The sequence below is a fragment of the Marasmius oreades genome, chromosome 3, assembly GCF_018924745.1.
Source record: "Marasmius oreades isolate 03SP1 chromosome 3, whole genome shotgun sequence".
Taxonomy (NCBI): domain Eukaryota; kingdom Fungi; phylum Basidiomycota; class Agaricomycetes; order Agaricales; family Marasmiaceae; genus Marasmius; species Marasmius oreades.
In genome coordinates this window covers 1,063,184-1,080,688 of record NC_057325.1, presented here as the reverse complement: position 1 = coordinate 1,080,688, position 17,505 = coordinate 1,063,184, and the positions used below count along the sequence as shown (strand labels likewise).

Genomic DNA, 17,505 nt, shown 5'->3' with positions numbered 1-17,505 from the left:
AAAATCAAAGCTGAAACTGGACGTTACGGCACCTGTATGTCTTTTGAATTGAGGACTTCCTGAAACGGATTTCTATTGCAAGATCCCGGGTCCAAGGGGAGTTTACGGAGGGAAAGGGACTGAGAGCGCCGTCAAGAGCTTGCCATATCGGCAAGGTTTTGGAGCTTAAGATGCCGAAGATCTAAGGAGAGCAAAAGGAGGATCGAACGTCAGTCCCACATCCTCTTCCCCGCCCCATCCGTCTTGCTACTGCCATGGGGAGAAGAAAAATCGAGATTCAGCCCATCACAGTGAGTGACCATAGAGGTACTATTGCTGAAAACTAACGCTGTTGCCGCACTTTTCTTCCAATTATACGCCCTTCGCGTATACTTAGCACGAACGCAATCGTTCTGTCACCTTCCTGAAGGTAAGCTCAATTTTGCTATTTTTATTTCGAGGTTCCGCGTTTATTGATAGCTCATTTGCCTTGCCCCTTCATCGGATCCTCCATCGTCTAGCGTAAAAATGGACTGTTCAAGAAAGCGTATGAACTTGGGGTGTTGTGCAGTGTCGACGTCGCCGTCATCATTTTCGGTCAGGTCCACCAAGTCACTTTTCCGTCTCATTCTCAATTTCTAGCTTTAGAGGAACGACCTGGCCACCCTGTCAAGCTCTATCAGTACTGCTCTTCAAACATTGAAAATATAGTTTCCCGTCATCAAAGGGTATGTCGGACAGACTATGCAGTCGGCCTCCAGCGCTAATTTTGGTCCTTAGCACGATGGAGAACGTGACAGTAGAGGACCAGCTGATTTTGCGGGCGGAAATCCTGTCACTAAAAATGAAGAGTCGTATGACGATGAAGTTGACGATGAAGACGATGTCCTTTTGCCGAAAAGAAAGCGACCGAACGATGGGAAATTCAAACCCGGTTCTGGATATGGTACAGCGGTCGGTGGCGACGTAAGTTTCTCATTCCTTCCGTCAACCCGAGAATCACAATGGCCTTTCCCACTGTTGTAGGGGGGATATGGTGTGCGGCCACAAGCATCCATATCTCACAACTCCGGACTTCCTCTTCATAGTACTGGTAGCATTGATCGGCATTCGCCTATCGGCACGAATCTTCAGGCTCTCAGTGGTCTGAAAAGACCGAGGATACCGACCATATCAACCCAAAGCAGACACGATGTCGCCCCCCGCAACCCCAACAGCTCTTCTAGTGTCAGCACGAGTTACGAGTACCAGTCTCCTTCTTCGGCCAGTCCATTTCGTCACCCGCCTCTCCAAGGTCAGCCCGACTATAGTACTCATTTCCCCGTCTCAACCCCTTCACCAGCATCGTCGTCTTCATATATGCCCATTGCCAGTGAATCGTTTTCTAGTTCCTCAAGGTCCTCTCAACCACCACCTTCTCGAGGTGCGGGAGCCGGGAGTGGTGGATTCCCCCCTCGTAGCTCTTCAAGTTATGACACGGCGGCCGGCATATACAACACGTCCATGAGACACAGTCACAGTTCGGGTACTAGTGGGAACGGAAGCACCAGTCTATTCAACTTCCTCGACCACCCAGACTCTTCGCACAGTCGAAACCAGACTTCGCCTGGCTTCCCGAACATCGATTGGCCGGTTCATAACACTTCAAGCACCTCCCAAAGCAGTGGTAGGCGCGATACGTGACCACCAGGGGAAAGGAACGTTCTGATATAAGGATGTCGCCGGCGTTTCTGTAGGTGACGCTGTCGACCATCACGTTTCTAATGATGATAATGTCTGGGTTGGCTTCTTGTCGGGCAGTTCGGCCGCAGGCGGGAACGGCTGCACTATTAGTCCTGTCCGTGGCAGGTGTTCTGTTGACTGTGTCCTTGGATAAGAAACCGGAGTATCGGGTATCGGACTGAGATGCCGATGCCTCGAGCTTTGAACAGACTCTGTTAAAACTGCGAAGATGCAATTCAATTCTGGAGAGTTTTCCCCTGTTTGTAATGGACTTCAGTGAGATAAAAAAAGTAGTGATAAAAAAGGTCAGGACGTATGGCGCATACCGGAACAAATTCCTTCTGGAGCTTCTTTGTGTGTAGTCATTCGAATGTATAAGCTCTACATCATATAACATATGATACACGTACAAGACTGAGAAACGACCCAATACAATATAGCCCAAAATACAACACACCGGTAAAAGGATTGAACAACACGGAACAATATCAATTTGAATAACCTCCAAGATCATCGGAACCTTCGGATACCACTGCAGTGGCTTGGTCAACATGTTCAGGTTCATTTTCACTCTGTTCACTCGGAGTGCGGGCCCTTATGCGAGAACGAGTTGTGCGGGCGCTCCGACGCTGAGGCGCCTTCGTTTGTGCTGGTAACCGCTTTGACCTTCTAGAATTAGAAAGATGACAACACCAAAATCCGACGCTAGAACTTACTTGGTCGTCGTGCCACGCTTCTTCCTTGATGGGGAAGTCGGGAAATTCCGTCCAGGAGAAGGATGTGAGATTCGCCTAAAGATGGTAGATCCATTCAAGATCGCGACGAAAGAGGCAGAGAACGAAATGAAAGTGCATACTTGGATGACTTCTTCATGGGTGAGACACTTATGGGAGGATGTAAATCCCTACACAACAGTTGGTTGATAAGACGAGGTGTTCTCAAAAATCTTCACGTACTCATTCGTAACATCCTTGGTATCTTCGGTAGAGTCTCTAGTAGAAGCAATAGGTCATATTCCTTTGAAGACTGTGGGTGAGTGGAGTAGCTTACCCGTGGCTTGTAGGGCTGTCGTTCTGAACATCTTGTAGGACATTAAGTGCCCTGTCAAGACTGTCAGGTCAATCTTCAATAGCTATTTGGGTCAAGAAACCCTTACCGTTCTTTCAGAATCGGGGTAGAGGGAGGGTCTTCCGTCACCGCACAATCTTGAACATCATGTTCTGGCGCTTTGATTCCAATCGAGTCATAAAAAGCTTGGAAGTCGTCATCTAGAAAGGCCCTTGGATCGAGGTCCTCAAGTTTTTTTTCGAACGATTTATTGAACTTGTCCTTAAAGCGACAAAACATCCGTTCCGATGCCGAGTTATCAAGGGGACATTGCTGCTACCTTGTTAAGTAATGAGAAGCTTCTGAGAAAGGGGGTGTACAAACATCCTGCAGCCGGTCTATTAGAATGTGCAGCTTTAAAATCGTTCTAGGATTCAAGTCGCTCCCAAGAGAATCCAATTGTCCGAGGAACTGACTCAAGGTCTTTCGAACCTCATCTGATGCGAGGAGTGAGTCGTATCACCGGCCCAACAAAACGCTCAGACCTTACCATCACGATCAGAATCGTACAAAGCCAGCAGTATGTCGAGAGCGAGATCAGCATGTATGTTCTTGTCGGAAGTCTCGCTTGTAGGCCTGTGCAGAGAAAGTCATTAACTGATGTAACATCGGAGACGTCAAGTCGTACGCGTTCAGAAGTTTTGAAGCATCCGTCCAATCGATAATCAATAGCCCAAACTGATAGAGAGATATCATTTCTTGATCTTCTTCTAACTCGTCGCGAACTCGTGCAACAAGATCAAAAGCAGGCATGAAGGCCTGTTTTGTGTATCAGAGGGGTATCGACACCGAAAGAAGAAGCATACTGATTGCATACGCCTCTGGTTTTCTCTGGAGGAGTAACAATAGAGGGGGAAAAAATACGAAAGGCACTGCCTCAGCTCTGGATTGTCGCTTGTAGCGGGTGAAACATAGGTCAGAATAAGACTAGCGAGAACCTGTCGACAACTAAGGCCCAAAGGAAGTTGTGGTAATAGTGAAACTCACCCTTGAGTCGGTAACTTGTCCAGAAAGGAGAAGTTTGCATATCCCAACGCAGAGGACTGTTTGGACTTGATTAGATTCCTCCGACTCTAGCATTTGCAAAATGAAAGTAATAATTTGATGGGACTAATAACACAGGTTAGTTCGAGAGCCGTCCAAGGATACATTCGTTTGGACGTACTATGTCTTCAGAGCGACCTAAAAATTCGCTATCGTACAGGACCAATAAGTCCAAAATAATCTGGAGAATCTTCAGCTTAAGGTCTTCATGGGCACCTTGGACTTGACTCAAGAAAAGCTGGAACGAGTTGACAGCCATTGTCTACCAAAGATTCAGTCAGAATACAATTTAGAATGGGCCGACCGCACTCACTTTATCAATGAGACAGCATAGCCCTAGACTTATCAAGCCTTTTTCCCGGAGCGTAGACTCCTTTCTTTTCACAGATGGTATAATTAAGTCGGTCAAAACGCCCTCAAGAGTGGAGTTGTCCTCAAAGGACTGGGGCATGTCAGATCAAGGATCATACGTAAAAGTGATAGGCCATACCTCGTCCACTCGTTCTAACAATCCGATGCACAAGGTCAGACACCTCAAGTCAATCAAATCCACTTGAAATTTCTCTTCAGGTGTTATAGTTTGCAACTGCTTGATCCTCTTCAGCGACCTCTCCCTTCTGAGAGTGCTGGTGCTTTGAGTGATGTCTGATCGATCGCCGTCGTTCTAATGCGTCGTCTATCAGAAGAGGGGCCTCGTAGTAAGGATAAAACATACGTCGTCTTCAACCTCTCCATCGTCAGTATCCCGAAGTTCAATTATCACTTCTACAACTATTCGAATGAGTTCTCGCTCAGACGGCACAATTTTCTGTAGGATGTCTAAACATCGCTCTATAAGACCGGCGGGCAAATGAGGATGCGCCAGCATGTCCTCTAACAATGACGCGTGAATGAGTGTCCGATGGGTTGAGGAGAAAGAGGCACGTACTTGCGACCGAGAAGATCTTCCGCCTACCTATTTCATCCATGAAATCCAGCTTGAGGACAATCATCAACAGCTGGCCCAGGATCATCTCCTTGTTTGCCAGTTCTTCCTCCTTAGCCTCACTGGCTTCGTCTCCTTTCCTGGCCTCCATTAACTCCACCTCTTCAAGCACTGAGAGCATGTCGTTGTAGCCTTGTTGTATATTGTACGCAAAGGCAGTCAAGACGGGCAAAGAGGCTGCTTCAAGGCGAACTTCCTGTTTCGAATGGATACAATGATCAACAAATATCCGTGCCAGGATCACTGTCTCTGGGGATAGGTCATTCCAGAAGTCATCTGGACATTCTGCTTAGCTGAAAGGGCTTGAAAGGTAAACTGAGGTCACTTACCAGAGAATACGAAGGCGTCCAAAAGCGAAGGCCGAGTGGTAAACAACGCCAGGACGGCATCAACCGCCACTGCTTCCCCTGGGCCAACCACATCGAATAAACTGAGAAACTTGATCAAGCCTCTCATGACACCACCGTCATCTCCCACAAATGACCCTTCGGGTGGACCCTGCGATTCGGTCACGACAAGGTCGAACCAACTAGTCACTAGCTTGCCCGCAGCAACACGAACTGCAGGCTCCCTATCGCCAAGGCCAGCTTTGACGATCTCCTCACGTTGAGCTATCGTCAGCCGCCGAGGGTGATCCAGTTTATTTTGCAGAGCCGCTGAGAACACCAGTTTCCGTGTGATGGTATCAACATCCCGCGTACGGGTGAGTATCACTGGGAGAGTTTCCGACGTGACTGGGATATTAAGAAGAGCGGCTCGCCGCACTTCCCTATTTCGGCCTTAGTATAAAATCTAATACTCAATTGGAACACTCACGGAGCCGGATCAAAACAGAGAGCGTCCAATATCAACTCCTCAGCGGTGCATTCCCCGGCCTCTAGCTCATCTGGGTCCTCGGTACCGACTAGCTTGGACAACGCGACCACGACATGAGCCCTGATCAGAGGTTCCTTGTCACAAATCCGGTCGTTGAGGTTTCTCCTAATGAGATTGTAGGTCTCCTCACTGGAGAAGAGGCCATTCAGTAAATGTGGTTGATATGGCTGTGGAACATCTTACTCGATTTCTCCAATGTTGGACATCATTTCAGAGACAAAGTGGACCGAGCGTTGTCGAACAACTTTATTCTTCGCCTCAAATCCTCGGAAAAGGTGTTTCAGTAGTCTAGCAACAAAACGAGAGGCCAGCGTTTCTCCATCCTCTCGGGATTGCATTGACGCAGAATTAGATGGGCCCACATCTTGAGTTAACTTCTCTTCCAATACTAGACATGTACAGTAGTGTGAGAAATGATAAAATTGAAGAGAGAACACCTTTGAACTCGCCTTTGTCATTGACAAACTTCACATAGGATCCAATGAATTTAACGATCCTATCCGCAAATGCCCCCTTCTTAACATCCAGTACGCGGTTCACCATGTCAATGAATACATTTTGAAAAGTGACTTCTCCAACAAACTCGACAGGTTTCTCTTTCTTTCCGGGTTTAATTATCCGTGAAGCTTGAACGTGCAACTTGTAGAGAGCGACACAATTTTTGCGGTGATTGGCAATTGAGGATTGAGCTTCGTCAAATTTACTCGCAACTTGAGGGGAAATATCTTCTATTGAGATATCCTGACGGGGTGCCATCGCTGAAGACGAGCCCTGTAAAAGATGTCGAGGAGGTAGAGATCGCTTGAAGTTTGTCAACAATGATCACGCGTCAAGAAGGTATATTTGCATGTATGTACGCGTTGTTAAATAACAATGGTTATCTTATCTAAGCGCTTATCTAGGAACAGTACCAAATTTGGGGTTTTCAAGCGCGCTGGGGAAGATTGGAGGCAACCAAAGTGCTGCCCGGAGCAAAGCATTTAAACAAAGGGAAGGGTTTGTGGTGTAATACGGATGGATTCAACGCGTTTACCGTGTCCATGGATTTGGGGGGGGGTGATAGGGAGTAGAGCGAATTTGGCATAGAGAATAGATGAGGATAGAGTCGTGTCATATTGTGGTTATGACGAGCCTCGACATACGCGTTTACATTGCACGCACAGTTCGGGCGAAATAGATATGAGACTACCGTCGAGAAAAATCGAGTTTCGGAAATAGCGACACGTCATAGGCCGCTTTAGATGTAGCAGAAGCAAAACGAGATCTCGGTGTTCTGTCTTCGAGCTGTCTGCTCAAGAGATAAATATTCTGGTTCTCTGGGAGAACTGGACAGAATTAAAATGAGCTCTGCATGAGAGCAAGAACGTAAGTGGATGATTTGGATATCAAGGATGGTGTTAGTCAGGCGCGGGATGAGGCACCGAGTGGAAGCGTTGGTGCTGCCCACTATCGTATGCAGTGCCTATGGAGGGAAGCGACCGCTTTCTTTCCATGTAAATCACGACTTGTTGGCACACGTCTGAGTGTGAACGCCGGCGTATGCGCCTGACCTCATCGTCGGAAGCTAATGACCGTGGGCGCTTATTGGGCGGCGACGATGACGGTCGCGCGTCAAAAGGGTGTTCTTCGCTTGGGAAGGGCTGAGGTGCAGTCGGGCTGTAAAGATAGACCTCTTCTCTCCATAATTCTATTGACATAGAAGTATTGTGGGGAGGAAGGAGAGACAGCGAAAGGATATTTATCTGGGGTAGAGGTCCACCATACTGGTCGGTTGAAGCAGCGGGAATCGAATCAAAACTTCCTTTGCCGGTACCTTCCGTGAATGAATCGAGGTCCTTGATTAGAGGAGCGCCTGGAGGTTCAGGGAACTTCACGTAGAGCATGGAATCGGTAAGTTGAGGTAACCTGTCATGGGTTCGAGCGATGAGTCAGAGGTAAATGAGCAGCATGTTGGGACGCACTGGGATGAAGGCTCGACTACCTCAGTCAGATTGAGGTGTGGTGGTCCTGCTTTGGGTGTTGGCAAAGAAGTTATGCCGGTAGAAGGGGTGGCATCGCTTTGAAGAAATATCAGGATGTAACTCGGTAACGACGACGAAGGCACCCACATTTCCTGAAAGCCCTTTAATGGAAGGTCCTCTAAGGCATCCAACAAACTCTTATTGTCCCCTTGAGAAGTAAAACTCGGTTTGTCCATCGTTGTCAGCAGTTGTGTTGGAAATTATGATCGAAGATCGAGTCAAGGGGAAAGCACTGCAGCGAAAGGGATCAAAAAAGAGACATCGAGAATACTTGAGAAAAGAAAGGGTTACAATGAACGTGGCCACCGGAGAGTGTCGTGTCGACACCTATAAGGACGTGGAGGGAAGAGAGAGGCCAAAGCAAAAGATGATGATGGTACGAGGGAAAAGTCTAAATGGGAAGGGAAGAGGGGATCAGTAAACTCCGCTTATATCTGCCATTGTCGCACGCGCAGCACAGCCCGGTTTCTTCCCACGAAGCCGTCCTTCTTTTCGTCACCCTTCGTGGAATCTTGTGCGCTTTGACCAAGCGCGCACCTCGAACTCCTTTTGTCTGAAGAACAGGCAGGTGTTGTCTCCGATTTGCCGCTTTGAAGCCTCTTGCCTCCTTGTCATCATCGTACAAGGAAAACAGCGCTGCACTATCGCATTCCCGGACGTGCGAGTCTATGTCTAAGTGCGACAATACCCCTTCTGTGCAATGTACACGTTCGTCTGCCTGGCTATGGTAGGGTAGAACTTGCGTCAAAATAAAGAGCTGTTGGAGCTGAGAAACACGCATCCTACCGTTCTCCACGACAACACGTCCAGTACCCAATACGGCGTTCGTGGCCAGTGGGTGGCCAGTGGAGGCTTAACAGCAGTGCGGATTCTGGTAGTCTACCATCCATATTGATGAGTCCAGTTCGAGACTCACCTCAGTTTCTGAGACATCATCAGAGATTAGAATTCCTCCGCATCTCGAATGTAAATCACAACCGTTACAGTCGTCATTTGCTCACCCGGGAAACACTTGCGTTATATTTACCGTATTGGGATCGCTGCAGCTGGTGGTCCAGTTCCCGTATCAAGTGAGAGCCGACTCTTCACAGCAACAATGGAGTGTGCGGTTGGTGTGCGGTACGGCCTGCGTCCGGATTACGACACGTATGCACCAAACTATGATCTCCAAAAGCTACAAAATTGAAGTCCCCATTGTTCGTCATTTCTTGCCTTTGAACTTACATTCCTGTAATGGTTAATGGTTTCCTTCAGTGTAAGTACGTCCTGAGGAAGCACGGTCATGTGACATCGCACCGCGTGCGACGCGTTCAGTCGACGAAGAACAGGTGGTAGACGATCGATCGACGTTCGTGAATCATTCTGAATAATAACGAGAGGGAAAGGTGGTATGAAAGCGCACCGCAGTCCTCTTTGATCTTCAATCACCCTTCGTGGGCGGACGGGACACTCGGATCAGGTTATTTCTATATTGACCACCGACCGGTTTCAACCCCCAAACTCCCAACGCACACCTTGAATGATCGCAGCAACGTTCCCGACCTCACCTGTGACCGCTCTTTGAGGCGCATTAGTGCTCCCGAGGGTCGCCACTCGCAGATCGTTTGCTCGTCTCTTGCCGACTCGAAAGGGGAGGAAACCGGGATAACCATAGGTGATTGGTGGAGCGGGGGAAACGAAAGAAAGGAGACCGAAGTGCGAAGCATTTATACTAAGGCAGTAGGCCTCGAGTCATCGCTTCAGGTTTAGGTTAGGAATGAAATGCTGACAAGTCATATCTTATCCGAATGACTCGCTAGAGCCTAGAGCTGACTGGAAATGGCGTCGGGAATAGCGTCTGGGATTTTTAAGGGCGCACACATGAGTCGAGGTATGAAGAGAGTTCAAACGGGGAACTTGAAGCGAGGTAACACCTACAACTGTAACACGTTCCGAAATTTTACCAATTGATTGCTGTGAAGTACTACGCAATTACATAAGCGGACTTCTGCTGTTCCAACTGTTTGATTGTAAAAATTAAACCTGCATCGTACATAAATACGAGAAGAAAAAATAAATCTACCAGAATATGTCAACTGAAAGGAGTCCTAATTGGTCTGTGCCCCAACAGCCAGCCTCTTAAGATACTCCATGAACACCTGTAAGCTAACATCATCTGTGAAGATAGCTTGGCCACCGGCGGAGCTCGGGCCATACATACTCGAGCTCATGTGCGTCGTAGACGGGTTAAGTTTCGACAACAAGAAACGCGCTTGAGATCCACCTTGGTTACAAACGATGTAACGGGGAATGGGGAACCGGTCGACAAGGAGATCCTACAGTCCGGAATGAGCAGTTACAATCATTCGGCGAGTATGGATATATTACCTGAGCATCCTGAGTCGGAGCCTCCAGAAGTTCTTTGAAGTTCTCATAGCCCTCCTGATCTTGATAACCTTGCTTTTCCCACTGAGATATGACCTCTCCTTTCCAGATCAAGATATGGAAGAATGTATCAAGGAGCAGGATGACATCTGGCTTTATAGATACACTGTCCAGAAGAACGGGCTGAGGAGGTGTATCGAAGGTGTATGACATGAGTGTGGGCTGCATCATGATGAGGGAATTGTTGACGTCTTCTTCATTCAGTGCGTGTCTAGAAGAAAAAGATATCAGTCCTCAGTCCTCGAATCATGAAGCACACAAACCTGTAGAACGCCGTCTCATCCGGACTGTTATTGAACACTTGCAAAAACTGACTCCTCCGTAGATGAAACATGAATTGCGGGTAAATGCTGAAGTTATCCGTCAACCTGAAGCTGGTAGGATCTTCCTTCCTGTAATCCGCAAACTTCTGACATAAACGGATCAACATCCTATCCACCCATCTTAGGACATCAGGACTTTCGTCAACTTCGGCCTTGAACACTGCTACTCTCGCCATCAACACAGCAGCCGTTTCCTGGTCAAACGATGCGGCAATGCTCGGCGAACCAGCTTCCGCAAAATTACGGGCGATAGTCGTCACTCGTAGGCGTAATTGACCAGATGCGTGTTGATAGTGCGTAATGAATTGGATCAAACCCCTAGAACCAGGCTGAAGAGGCTGCCCGGCAGGAGTGACGACTTCAAAGTAAACACCAGTTGATGTTCTAGGCGTGATCACATTGATCTTCCATGCAGAAGTCTGACCGATACCAATTTCAGTTTCGCCGACGCAGGCTGACTTCTTTCCAGCTGAGATGGCGTGTCCAATTAGACCTGAGACCTTGAGCTCCTTGGTGGTCTACGTGGAGGAATATGAGCATGCGCGATCTCGGCAAAACTAATGCAACATACTTGAACATCGAAGGTTGCATTGAAACCCATCTGTAGATTACCCTGCCCATCCTTGCTGAAAAGGCGAATGAAACTCTGCTTGAAAATTGAGGTGGCGAACGAATCCGATAAAACGATGACGCCATTGGTGGAATTGGGCAATGATTTCATCTCTAATAAGCCAACTTGATCCAGACAACCGGCGAAGAGGTCCACTACATGGCCGTTGTTGGATGTGCGTTTGGCAAGTCCTTCATAGAACTGACAAGAACCTAAGCGGTATACCAACGGCATTGCTAAAAAACCATACCTTGATGGCACGCTTGTAGTGTTTCGCGCTATCTCGTTCAATATCGTGATGGGATCTTATCGGCTCTTTTAGCTCGTTGCTGACGACCTGCCCAGGGCCTTCCGTTGCCGGACCTCCTGCAAACAACATAATTCTAGCACCAGTATTGGGATACGCCGTCTCAAGTAATCCAACAGCAACGCTCATAGCAACGCCGGTGCATCTTAATGGACGCTTATCGCTATCCACAGGCCAGGGGTCTCGGTTAAGCGACTCGAGTATACCTGTGAGCTGGAACTCACACTGCTGAACAGACATGAGGAATCGTCCAGCGCCGAAGGACTGAGGTGGGAGTGGCTGGCCTGGTCGGGGAGCGGCGCGATTACTGGCATTGAGGCCGAGCATATCCGCAATTTGTTTCGGCTGATACTCTTTACCGCCACGAAATACATAGGACTTGGTACATTCGGCGTAGCCAATTTCGTGAACTTGAGCCTGGTCATCGGGGCACCTTTCAATCAAAAACGCGAAACTTCGAAAGGGCGTTTGGCTCACCATGGTACCGTAGGTGATCAAGCCCACCAATGCGTATGGTGGGATCAGACTGAGGCTGATAACAATCGCGTCTCGAAGGGCTTTCAAATCTTCTGCATCCAGGCATGTATCAACTACAAAAAGGAAGATAGGCGGGGCTGGAGCGGGTCTAGCAAGTGTGTATTCGATAGTCGTGTATTTGGGTAGGAGCTCTGCGGGCAAATTGGTGTTCGAGATATCCTTGTAGTGAGGTGGAAAAGCGTTCCGCGACAGGCAGAATGGGCAAATCCAAAGTTTTCCTCTGATATCTATTTGGCTATATCCAGATCAGTTTGGGTGCGTTTCGATAACTAAAAGGCATACCAGTACGGATTGAGAACCGCCCTGCATGGAGGTTTACACGCAACAGGTTCATAAAGAACCGGGGGTAGGTCGTCTCGAATTTTGAGAGGGGTGTAGAGGGCAGATATTGGGACCACCGTTCTGGTCGCCTCTATCCTCGACGAAGGCCAGACATTCCAAGACAGCCGAACTCCATCACGTTCCTCCACATCTTCAAAGTTGAGCATTTTCGGTCGTCCTCGCCGGCGAAGGGAATGGAAGAAATAAGACTGACGGTCGAGCGACACCGGACACGTAGGTAAACACGGCAAAACACAACACGACGTTCCTGGCGTGTTCGAAATCACTCAGGCGTTCCGCCAAGTCATGATATCGTGTATTTACATGTTCTCATTTGGATATGGACACGTACTTAAGTAGCTAGTTCAGACAACCGGAATATGACATTCCAAAAGTCTTGTTCGTCCTTCAGTGTGGCCTAGTCCATTTGTCCAAGCGTATCATTCATGGATCGGTAGATCCTCCGGCCTCCAGCTTTCACCAGCTCATAGCCTCAGAGTTTCCTCTTCCTAAACAAGACTTTTGCGTTCGGATTCGGCGTCGATATCCCTGCAAAAGTCGGGGACTCTGGAAATCCGGGAGAATGGTCAGGAAATTTAATATCGTATGTCATTACGAGGTGTGCGAGGATCACTTTGATCTGGTTCACAGCAAAGAAGCGACCGGGGCTATTGGAAAGTTGATGAATATACACAAAGGTTTCAAGTGGAACGCAAGGCCCACCAAGCGTGTTTTCCAGCACTAAAGATAAGCCAGTCCGGCGTCGGGGTCACCATTTGATGCCTAACACTTTCACCTTCTCTCTCTCTCATGTCAGAGAACCTTGTGGGGTTAAAGGTCTCTGGATTCGGATAGATGGTCTAGGTGAGACGTGAAATAAAAGAAAAAAACTGTGACATCTAGGCATCCCACCTCTGATTGATGAACAACGTGTGAAGCAAGTGTGACTGAAGTTCCAGCTGGTATGAAAGTTCCATCAGAGAAGGTGAAATCTTTGGTTGCTATTCTTAACATGATGGCTGCCAATGCGTGTCAGTATCATATTCATGAGGTTTGGGAAAGCAAACACACTAGCACCACCCCCGCTAACCCTCTGTGTCTCCTTTATAAAGCTATCCATGATCTTCAGTTGTACCATTGCGACTTTCGTCCACCCCTCCCTGGCCGTCACTTCCTCGACCTCTTCTCTGAGCTTCGGAATAATCTCGGGATGCGCAGCCAAATGATACAAAGCATTCGTCAAAGTTCCAGAAGTTGTATGAATCGCCGCAAAATTGATATCGAGGACACGCATAACGAGATCTTTAACGGAACCCCGTTGCCAATCGGCACCTAATTGTTCACTTGTTTCGATTAACCAAGTGATAAAATCGTTGGGTTTTCCCTCCCAATCTGGACCGTGTTCAGACAAGAGTTTAAGGCGCTCTTGGATAAGAGGCGCGAGATGTTTCATGGCTCTCTTGATGTTGACTTTCCCCTTTGAGATCAGGGGTCCTACAACACTAAGAAGAGCGTCAGGTACCTCAGGACAACTTAGATGACAGAGCCTACTGACGGATGCATAAACCTCGGGAAAAGACCTATTTTAGCAGCGTCCGTCATAACATCAATCGTGAATTTAATGTTAAGCTCGCAATAATCTTTGTCACGACCTACGAGGGAGCGATTGTTTTAAGCTAGGTAGTTTCGTTGGCATGGAATAAACTCACAAAGAGGTAAGTCGACAAGGAAGCGGTTTGAAGCTCGGACAACGACGTTCTGGATGGGTTTGATCACTGACATCTCGACCCAATCTAAGTATGGTGATAATCAGTGCGAATCGGGGGAACAGTCATAACTAACAAACCGTGTTCGTGGGGGAAAATATCGTCGACTGCGGCTATGATTTCCTCTCTGATATCCGCGAACCGTGCACCGATGTTACGAGTGAGAGGTGTGCGAACGACCTCAATGTGGTAGGGGTTTATCATGGTGTTTGAGCTGATCGTATAGTCGGATTTAATGAGATCAACAAAAGCTTTGAGGGCACTGAGCTCATTCTCTGGTGCCTTCTTCATATCCTCCAGCATCTTGGGACCGTTCACAATGACCTTCCATCCGTCCAAAGTAGGAACCTTGAATGCACTACCATACTTCTTGCAGCCTTCTTCAACGACCGCTTGCCCGTCTTTGAAAAATCTCCAAGCTGTGCTGTAAGAGGAGATTATACCGCTGGAGCCTACGGTTGGGATGTGGTCGAGCTACATCGGATGTTAGTTTGGAAGTATCGTAGTAAAGCTTGTGATGCTTCACACCTTGGATCTGATATGGCAGGCATAAAGATACCTATATCCACAGTAGGTAGCGAAGAGGCCTAAGGGAACGGTATAGTAGAGGCTTAGTGAATCCATAGTGGACGATCATCTGGTTCGGTTTGACAGATACCATGATAAATGTGTACTGTGCCGTGGCATTCGCGAGCAACCGTGTCAGGCCCAGTGAAAATTGACAGTATTTATAGCCTTGTGTGAGAATGGATGGCAAAGACCGGTGGTACTCGTACGAGTTCGTCGTCGACCACTTTCCTAATGCTTGTGAGCGATGTTGAGAAGATGAAGGGCTGTACTTATCGTACCTTCCCCGTACGAAGATATCTTATGAACGTTGTCGTCGTTGTCGAAACACCTTGTCGTTCACATTTCGGAGAAGCCCGGGTCATAATTCCCTAATCTGGAGCAGCAACTGGCCCGTTCCTCTAGTCATTTTTATACAATCCAAAATGTTAGTTCAATGACAAAGGTTTACAACATAAACGATTGCCAACCTCACCCAGACAGATCAGCGTTGAGGAAGGTCCGGATCGTCTGCCGCCAGAAGAGGTGAGAGGCACGGGAACTTGAACCGTACATGGTGAAGGAACCTGGAAAAAAAAACGAAAACATTCCACACTAAATCGGCACGTGAACATTGCAAACTGAATAGCTAATTTATCCAAGTACAGCCAACGAAAACCACCTACTCAACGGATTTGTTCAGGTTCCTAAGTCCAAACGCTCGGGGAACGATCTTGGGTATACGATCTCAACACACCATGGGAATCTAGGATCCTTCGGCTGCCAATTCCCACCGACCGTCACCCTCAAAGTTTCCTCTTCCTGAACAAGACCTTTGCGTTCGGATTCGGAATTGGGTTTCCCGCAAAAGTCGGCGACTTTGGAAATCCGAGAGAATGGTCTGGAAATTTAACTTCGTATGTCATTAGGAGGTGTGCAAGGATCGATTTAATCTCGTTCACGGCAAAGAAGCGACCTGGGCTATTGGGACGAAGGGAAATTTAGAATACACAGGTTTCATAAAGAATGCGAACCAACCAAGCATGTTTCCCAACACCGAAGATAAGCCAGTCCGGCGTTGGGGTCACCATTTGGTGCCTAACACTTTCGCCTTCCTTTTCCCTCATGTCGGAGAACCTTGTAGCATTAAAGTCCTCCGGATTCGGATAGACGGACTAGGTGAGGCGTAAAAGAAAAGAAAATGTCATTACGGTCGTAGTCTGGTCATGGTCACTCGTGTGTCTTACCTCTGACTGATGAACAACGTGCGCAGCAAGTGCGACTGAAGTTCCAGCTGGTACGAAGGTTCCATCGGAGAAGGTAACATCCTTGGCTGCTATCCTCATCATGGTGGCTGGCAACACGGGTCGATCTACTAACGGGAGGAGCGCAAGAAAACCAACTCACTAGCACTGCCCCCGCTGAACCTCTGCGTCTCCTTCAAAAAGCTATCCATGATCTTCAGTTGTACCATTGCGACTTTCGTCCACCCCTCCCTGGCCGTCACTTCCTCGACCTCTTCTCTGAGCTTCGGAATAATCTCGGGATGCGCAGCCAAATGATACAAAGCATGCGTTACAGCCGTAGAAGTCGTATGAATCGCTGCAAAATTAACACCGAGGACACGGACAGCGAAGTCCTTAATAGAGCCGCGTTGCCAATCAGCACCTAGTTGTTCACTTGTTTCAATTAACCAGGTGATATAATCATTGGGTTTATCCTCCCATTCTGAACCGTGTTCAGACAACAATTCGAGGCGCTCTTGGATAAGAGGTGTGAGATGTTTCATGGCTCTCTTGACGTTGACTTTCCCCTTTGAGATCAGGGGTCCTACAACACTAAGAAGAGCGTCAGGTACCTTAGAACAGTTCATACGGCAGAGCCTACTGACGGATGCATAAACCTCGGAAACAGCCCTATCTTGATAGCGTCTGTTATAACATCAATCGTGAACTGGATGTTGAGCTCGCAGTAGTCTTTGTCACGGCCTACGAGAGCGTTCGTTTAAGCTGGATAGTTTCGTTCGCATGGACAAGCCTTACAAAGAGGTAAGTCGACGAGTAAGCGGTTTGAAGCTCGAACAACGACGTTCTGGATGGGTTTGATCACTGACATCTCGACCCAATCTAAGTATGGCGACAGATCAGTGCGAATCGAGGGAACAGTCAAGACTGACGAACCGTATTCGCTCGGGAAATTATCGTCGATTGCGGCTACGATTTCGTCTCTAACATCCGCAAACCGTGCACCGATGTTACGAGTGAGAGGTGTGCGAACGACCTCAATATGGTAGGGGTTTATCATGGATTCTGGACTAAGCGTATAATCGGCTTTTATAATGTCAACGAAAGCTTTTAAGACGCTGAGTTCATTCTCTGGTGCCTTCTTCATGTCCTCCAGCATCTTGGGACCGTTCAAAATGACCTGCCATCCGTCCAAGGTAGGAATTTTGAATGCGCTACCATACTTCTTGCAGCCTTCTTCAATGACCGTGTGTCCATCTTTGAAAAATCTCCAAGCTGTACTGTAAGAGGAGAATATACCGCTGGAGCCTACGGTTGGGATGTGGTCGAGCTACATCGGATGTTAGTTTGGAAGTTTCGTAGTAAAGCTTATGATGCTTTGCACCTTGGATCTGATATGGCAGGCATAAAGATACCTATATCCACAGTAGGTAGCGAAGAGGCCTAAGAGGGTGGTGTAGTAGAGGGAGTCCATTATAGTGGATGTCAATATGTGGTTCGGTTACCATAATATTAAAATTCAAGTGGGTTGTAATACGTGCCTGCTAAGCGGGGAACCTGGAGATCCAACCCGGATTTGTCACTTGAATGATGTGATACTACATAGATTCTCAGCTAGAGCGAATGCGAGATGCCGGGCCTCGCTTTTTTTTGACAGACAGGGAGGAGCGAGCAGCTGACAAGATGTGGGAAA

The 17,505-nt window shown here is 47.9% G+C and overlaps 6 protein-coding genes across 6 annotated transcripts; 1 reads left to right on the top strand and 5 right to left on the bottom strand.

The window, feature by feature from the left end:
• Positions 1–53: 53 nt before the first annotated feature.
• Positions 54–2,605, top strand: E1B28_005662 (uncharacterized protein). Its single transcript, XM_043150237.1, has 7 exons — positions 54–290; positions 377–409; positions 501–576; positions 628–707; positions 760–945; positions 1,006–1,273; positions 1,322–2,605. The coding sequence occupies exons 1-7, from the start codon at positions 255–257 to the stop codon at positions 1,660–1,662; spliced, it is 1,020 nt and encodes a 339-aa protein (XP_043011324.1). The 5' UTR covers positions 54–254; the 3' UTR covers positions 1,663–2,605.
• On the bottom strand, positions 2,190–6,469 carry E1B28_005661 (uncharacterized protein; the record flags this gene model as incomplete). The annotated part of the gene is made up of 20 exons (XM_043150236.1): positions 2,190–2,367; positions 2,418–2,492; positions 2,558–2,605; positions 2,658–2,693; positions 2,752–2,802; positions 2,858–3,081; positions 3,133–3,245; positions 3,299–3,384; positions 3,437–3,567; positions 3,615–3,746; positions 3,796–3,918; positions 3,974–4,114; positions 4,166–4,294; positions 4,343–4,516; positions 4,568–4,725; positions 4,781–5,113; positions 5,167–5,606; positions 5,654–5,842; positions 5,897–6,101; positions 6,163–6,469. The coding sequence occupies 20 exons, from the start codon at positions 6,467–6,469 to the stop codon at positions 2,190–2,192; spliced, it is 3,273 nt and encodes a 1,090-aa protein (XP_043011323.1).
• Positions 6,470–7,110: 641 nt separating this feature from the next.
• Positions 7,111–7,910, bottom strand: E1B28_005660 (uncharacterized protein; the record flags this gene model as incomplete). The annotated part of the gene is made up of 3 exons (XM_043150235.1): positions 7,111–7,618; positions 7,675–7,770; positions 7,822–7,910. The coding sequence occupies 3 exons, from the start codon at positions 7,908–7,910 to the stop codon at positions 7,111–7,113; spliced, it is 693 nt and encodes a 230-aa protein (XP_043011322.1).
• A 215-nt stretch (positions 7,911–8,125) lies between these two features.
• Positions 8,126–8,624, bottom strand: E1B28_005659 (uncharacterized protein; the record flags this gene model as incomplete). The annotated part of the gene is made up of 2 exons (XM_043150234.1): positions 8,126–8,456; positions 8,521–8,624. The coding sequence occupies 2 exons, from the start codon at positions 8,622–8,624 to the stop codon at positions 8,126–8,128; spliced, it is 435 nt and encodes a 144-aa protein (XP_043011321.1).
• Positions 8,625–9,666: 1,042 nt separating this feature from the next.
• SEC23 (GTPase-activating protein S23) lies at positions 9,667–12,479 on the bottom strand. The gene is made up of 7 exons (XM_043150233.1): positions 12,218–12,479; positions 11,876–12,170; positions 11,342–11,815; positions 11,053–11,292; positions 10,422–10,999; positions 10,102–10,369; positions 9,667–10,049 (listed from the first exon to the last, which is right to left on the bottom strand). The coding sequence occupies exons 1-7, from the start codon at positions 12,421–12,423 to the stop codon at positions 9,822–9,824; spliced, it is 2,289 nt and encodes a 762-aa protein (XP_043011320.1). The 5' UTR covers positions 12,424–12,479; the 3' UTR covers positions 9,667–9,821.
• Positions 12,480–12,552: 73 nt separating this feature from the next.
• E1B28_005657 (uncharacterized protein) lies at positions 12,553–17,488 on the bottom strand. Its single transcript, XM_043150232.1, has 9 exons — positions 17,197–17,488; positions 16,749–17,142; positions 16,611–16,694; positions 16,460–16,556; positions 16,085–16,406; positions 13,328–13,436; positions 13,169–13,275; positions 12,980–13,097; positions 12,553–12,924 (listed from the first exon to the last, which is right to left on the bottom strand). The coding sequence occupies exons 1-8, from the start codon at positions 17,284–17,286 to the stop codon at positions 13,065–13,067; spliced, it is 1,236 nt and encodes a 411-aa protein (XP_043011319.1). The 5' UTR covers positions 17,287–17,488; the 3' UTR covers positions 12,553–12,924; positions 12,980–13,064.
• Between the last annotated feature and the right edge of the window lie 17 nt (positions 17,489–17,505).